Here is a 6,492-nt window from a genome sequence, read left to right on the forward strand (position 1 = left end):
AAAAAAAAAAGGGAAATTAAAAAAAAGGGAAATTAAAAAAAGAGGAAATTAAAAAAAAAGGGCAATTAAAAAAAAAGTGGAAATTAAAAAAGGGAAATTAAAAAAAAGGGAAATTAAAAAAGGGAAATAAAAAAAGGGGAAATTAAAAAAAATGAGGGGGAATTAAAAAAAAGGGGGAATTAAAAAAAAAGGGAAAAATAAAAAAAAAAGGGGAATTAAAAAAGGAAATTGGCGGAGATGGTACACCGTAGAATGGACTCCGAGAGTCTCGGAATGTAAGGATGGAGACACTCCCCTTAGGTTGATTTGATTGTTTTTGGACTGAGGTTTAGGTTCTCGTTTCTTTCTGGCAGTAACCCATCTCGAATCCTCTTAGCCACAAAAGGCCAGTAAATGTTGTAATGTGTTTTCCTACAAAACATTTTAATACGTTTTCATTACCTTTATATAACCCGATATTTAATGTTATAAAACGTTTTTATCTAAACCAAAACCCACAATATAACTTGTTTAAAATGTTTTTCAAACGTGTTTGTGTTTGATGGGTAAGTATATTCTGAGTACGGCACACATGGTATAATTTTGTAAAACAAACGTCTTTGTCAGACAAAATATGTACTAAAATGACAGAAGTTAACCAAAACGGGCTTACATAAATTATCGAACTCATCATTACAGTCCGAGCATGCGAATACATGTCCTTTGACATGTTTTCGGGAGTCATTATTGGGTGAAACATGTTTTAAGTAAGGTCATGGCAAGGTGAAACTTTTTCCTTAACTGTATACACAAAAATTAGATTAAAAAAAGGTTGTAATCGGTATATAAAAACAGCAAATATCAAAACTCGACGACCTCTGATCCCTTGTGGAACTTGGCTTCATTTGGCAAAAAAAAGTAAGTCTTGATGTTTTCCTATTCAAAACATTTCCTATCCAAAACGTCCATACATGATGAGACTTCAACCTTCTTATAGTAATGGGGGTAAGGAATGAGGCAGCATATATTGACGATACATATACATATGCGTTGTTTGTCCGTTAAGCTTGTTTATTTCGTTTAACTCTTAAATGTTGTAGGTGGCTTACGATATGTGGTTATGAATGTATTGTTTTTGGCTATTATTTGCTTTATCTATCTACATGTTTTGTATTAAATAAAGATCATGAATTTTATTGATTATTTTGGTTGCAAACGATAAACAAGTAGGCATATAATGGCAATAATGTCATCGTTTTAAAATGCTGTATTTTGCTAATTTAAAATCCAAATTGTTAATATTAAATTTAAATGAACACTCATTTGATAATCTAAAGTTACAAAAAGGGAGCAGTGGTGAACAATTCTTGAAACTTGCTACTTCAGGTGCGCACTTAGACCAACTAGCTGGCGGTGAGTAAACTTTACAAGCGTTTTCAGGGATGAAAGTGTGGATGGCAAAGAGTAAATATCATTAAAATGACTAAAAATGGGACGCAACATTGACAAATGGGGATTAAAATTTACCTTTGCCCCCTCACACTAAAAACCTGGCCACGCTGTTGGGGGTCATAGACCTCCAAGCGCAGGTTAGTGCCACCCCTGATCATAGGTGCGTGTAGTATTATAATAAATTGCATTTAGAAGTCAGAAATGTGATAAGAACTTTGTAATATTAAATTAAAATTGGTCCCTTTTAGTTAAGATCATCTGCTGATAATTATAGTAAACATGATAGTAGACTGTGGTATATCACAGGTGCATGCAGTATTGTAATAAATTGCATTTAGAAGTCAGATATGCGACAGTTTTTAATTTTAAATATTTTTAAATATTAAATAATTTTGGTGCCACTGTAATCAATGATTATGCTGATTACAGAGTGAAGCTACATTGTAAGCTCAGATTTCTCAGCAGCAGCTACAACTGAGAGACATGAAAATAAATGGAACTTATCAACATGTTGTTATAAATATCGATGTCTTTTAATCAAATTATCATTGTGTTTTGGTAAAGTAGAAGAAAACAGATATATCTGCACAATTGTTGCGGTAAGTTAATTTATTTAAAATTTTGAAATTTTCTTTGCAGACAGTACAATAATATGTAAATGTTTGACTACACCCTTGCTCCTATTTTGGTAAGTTATTCAACTCCACAGCATCTTGCCCCTAACTCAGGTTGATGAACTCCTGTTTTGGGTAATTCTTAAAGCCATTCCACTCCACAGCATCTTGTCCCTGACTCAGGCTGATGAGTAACCATGTGTCCTTCTCTTGGGTAGGCGCAGACTGACCTGCTGAGCACACATATCGGCATAGCTGATCCATATGGTCTTGCCAGTATGCACTGCACACAGCGACAACGCCTGGTAAATAAATTATATTACATGTATACAGGCAGGGAAACTAAATCAATAGGCCTACACGTGTCTCGGCTATGCACGCCAATACACGTGTATTGATCATATCAATTTGTAAGCGCTCTTTAGCAAATTCATAGTTCATTGAATTTACAACCGTATGAAAAAACAGGTGAAAATAGTAACTTTTTGCACAAGATTTGCAATTGAAAGAGAATTGGACATTGCTCATTCTAATGACGCTACTATATGGACAATATAAGTAAAAATATTGTAAGGAACACTTGACTTCTAAACCTACATTTTGGTCAAAAATCGTGCTTTAAAGCGTGGGTTCGAGCCCCAAGCCAAGAAGCTGGGTTTCCTCTACATTTTAGACCCTTTATTCTTGTTCCGTGTGGAATGGGAATATTTTGTCTAGGAAAGTTGTTCAATGTTTATACCCATGTTAATCTCAAAGCGTAGATAAAAAGTCAGTACAATTTGCCCCTGTTTTGTTTTTATTTTGTTTTCTTCTCAGCATGTTCAGAAAAAACGAATGCGATTGTTAAAAGGAATCCTGCGTTGTACACCTTGTGGAACTATACAAAAATGTACAGGTTTTAGGACTAAAAAATACACGAGTATTTCTAGGAAAATTTTGCGTGACTTCTTCGCTAAGTGAACGAATTTACGGGTTCGTCACGCTTTATTGAATGGCGAGATCATCAGTAGCGTTTAGTCTGGAATATCTCTATTGTATTCTAACAGATGTGCGAGGGGATAAGACTGTACTGTTTTGTTATTTACTACTTTCTATATAGATTGGCAAGTGCACCATGGCGTCGTTATATACCGGACTCAAACACGCTGCCTTGTACAGGAAATACAGACCTAAACCTTGTCCCACAGTTATTAATACAATTCTGGAATTCCTGAAAGAAAAGGTATAGATGTTTTAAAAATTGTTTAATAAATATCTCTTCGCATGCATGATTGCACGTACTGACAGGCAGAAACGTTTCTATAATGACTCTTTCCATCTGACAACGTGGCCGGTTTTTTAGTAAGTGTAATAAACATGATAAACGTCAGGAATAACGGTGACGAAAGTCAGGTGACTTTAGAGGCCATTTTGTTTCCTACATGATGTTATTCACGTGTCATTATACTTTAGTACACAAATATATAAGTTAACAGGTTTACAATTTTAAATTATATTTTGAGCATAAAATAATAGTGATGCGATCAAGCAAATTCAGTCGGAACTCAGAAATATTGATTTTGAGATATAGCCAAGCAACATTTCCTTTTGTTTCCTATTGTTTAAGAAACTCTTTAATTGCTCATATCTTTGAAACTGGTCGTTCAATTTCAATAGGGTTTTCTGCAAAATGCAGCTCTGTATTTGTTTCTTACTATCCTATAAGAAACTGAAAATTTAATATTAATTCCGAGTTCCGACTGATTTTGCTTGATCATATATTCTGTAGTAAATCGATCAAATGACGGTGAATGTTCAAGTATTATATATGCTTGATAGAATTAAACCGTCTGACCAGCTAGTATTCTCCCCCGCCGTCAGTGTGATTCCAGTCACTCTACATACCGTGTTGCGAAGGTGGAGGAGACTAAAACTGTATCGACGAACACGCATACGTTAAAAATGATGTAGCCTAGGTCGAACAATAGCGTGACCTGGGTTCCCAACATTGCCCCTATGAACTCTCACCCTACTGTAAACGTATACTGGAAGAATTCTCATGGTCTACCCCATTATGTTGTTTTCTTTTCTTTTCATGTTTTCAGAAGAAAGTCTTATTCCTCTCGGCTGTTGATGTTGGTTGCGGATCTGGACAAAGTACTCCTGTTCTCGGTGAATATTTTGAATCAGTTCTGGGCTGTGATATAAGTGAGGCACAAGTCAATGAAGCTAGAAAGGCAAATACGGCGCCGAATATCAAATATTGGTATGGATAATATTTTTAAATGTTTTACACTTACGACGAAATAAAACACCATAAAAGTTTCACCAACTATAGTTTTAATCGCTAATGAGCTATGTCATCGGGTTATGACAGAACTATAAGCTCGTGAGGAAGTGCAAAAATTCCGAATGACATGTAAAAAATTATCTGAGATAAACATGTCGACAGTGCCCCTCGACCTTCTAATATCAAATAATTTAAATAAACTCCTCAACAAAAGTTTGGAAAGTTTTTTCAAGCATATGTATCTCAAATTATTTGTGACATATTCATATCGTGTTGCATATCAATGGATAGCTACAATACTCCACTTTACAACGACACCCCATTTGTAACAATAACATTTTTCACGGCTGAGTACACGCCTTGTGAAGGTATTGGGGTCTCAAACAGAATTTGCCAAATTGACCATTATTCTGTGCAGCAAACGGCAATCCCATATCTTCACAATCTGGGACCTAATTCAATCCTCCAAGATGACACCGCTCGCCCCACAGAGCCACGGTAGTCAACGACTACCTACAGAATATGGGAATAGAGCCAAAATGGCCTGCCATCAGGCAGACCCGGGGGCCAGACCTCAACCCAATTGAACACTTGTGGGACTAGCTTGATCGTGCTGTACGTGCCAGATAAGCCCATTTGCAACCACATCGAATGACCTGCGACGAATCCTTGTTGAAGAATGGAATGCCATGTCACAGTAAACGTGTAACCAGGTCGATGAGCAGCATGAGGAGAAGGTACCTGACTATTGTGGCTGCCTGTGGTTTTTCCACCAGTTATTGAGGTTAGTGGCTAGCGTTGTTTGAGCACAGAATTTGGCAAATTCTGTTTGAGATCTCACTACATTCACAAGGCATGTACTCAGCCATGAAAAATGTTATTGTTTCAAATTGGGTATCAATGTAAAGGGGAGTATTGTAGCTATCCATTGATATGCAACACGATATGAATATGTCAAAATAATTTGAGATACAGATGCTTGGAAAAACTTTTAAAACTTTTGTTGAGGAGTTTATTTTGAAACTCGCGATATAATACACATTTTATGGCAAACGAAAAAAACTTAAAAAACAGGATGGTGCATGGCTACATAACAAGCAAGCCGTACTTGTACACGAAAGTCAGTTGTTATTTTGGCAAAGTAATGTGCGTCTACTACGTTACCACTTTATTTTTATCCTTATTTTCTATATTTAAAGTGTTGCAGATGCCGAACATATCCCCGTACCAGACAATTCGGTGGACCTTATCACCTGCTCTCAGGCGGCTCATTGGTTCGATTTCCCAGCATTCTGCAATGAAGTGGATCGTGTTCTGCAACCATTCGGTTGCTTAGCAGTCTATGCTCACAACCAGCGAATGTTCCTCCATGCCGATGATAAAATAGCCAAGAAGCTCAATGAAATATTCTCATCTGTGAGTCGTCAGTATGCAAATAATTATTTTGGCATGCACAGCATTTCTAAGATATCGTAAATAGGAATATGATTGAGAGAGTTCATAATTGGGGACACATCAAGACACGCCAAAATCTACAAAACTTGACGTTAAGATTTGTTAACTATGCTATTATAGAGCAGTTTAATGCTTCTTAGTGACCCCTCATCCGATTGGCCTACACTAATGTAAAAGAGTAAAACAGAGATAATTCATCTACAAGGTGTCCCATAAAAAAGGTTACATGTAGAAAATGAGCCGCATTTTGTGACGGTACAACAAAACAATGTCATTTTTTCAGATACTATTTATTCATCCTTCTTGTAACAGTTTGCTACGTTTCAAGTCTGTATCTTAAAAACAACTTAACTTATGGGCGCAAGATGACAGGGGTGTCAAGAATGGCTAACCATCAAAATATCGCACAACGAAAGTTGAACACAAGCACGACTTTTTTCAGATTTTAGATTTTTACTTTTCATGTTTTTCTTATTTTTCATTGTTGATCTTATTGCACAAAAGAAACAATTGCAACATTAAATTTGCACACGCTTTTGGTGAAAGCAGTTAAGCATATCTCCTGTCATCAACACGGTGAAATGAATAACAATCTTGTGCATTTAGGCCTTTATGATTTTTACAATTTTCAGTTGTCGATTACCGGTATATTTCTAACTTCCAGTTTATGATTTTTACAATTTTCAGTTTTATTCTAAAACACTGAATAGCCCATATCCTGTG

At 36.0% G+C, this 6,492-nt stretch overlaps 1 protein-coding gene across 1 annotated transcript; it reads left to right on the forward strand.

The window, feature by feature from the left end:
- The first annotated feature begins 3,159 nt into the window (after nt 1-3,159).
- Nucleotides 3,160-5,790, forward strand: LOC140163715 (putative methyltransferase DDB_G0268948). The gene is made up of 3 exons (XM_072187031.1): nt 3,160-3,267; nt 4,130-4,290; nt 5,514-5,790. The coding sequence occupies exons 1-3, from the start codon at nt 3,160-3,162 to the stop codon at nt 5,788-5,790; spliced, it is 546 nt and encodes a 181-aa protein (XP_072043132.1).
- The last annotated feature ends 702 nt before the right edge of the window (nt 5,791-6,492 follow it).

This window comes from Amphiura filiformis, chromosome 11 (genome assembly GCF_039555335.1).
Source record: "Amphiura filiformis chromosome 11, Afil_fr2py, whole genome shotgun sequence".
NCBI lineage: Eukaryota > Metazoa > Echinodermata > Ophiuroidea > Amphilepidida > Amphiuridae > Amphiura > Amphiura filiformis.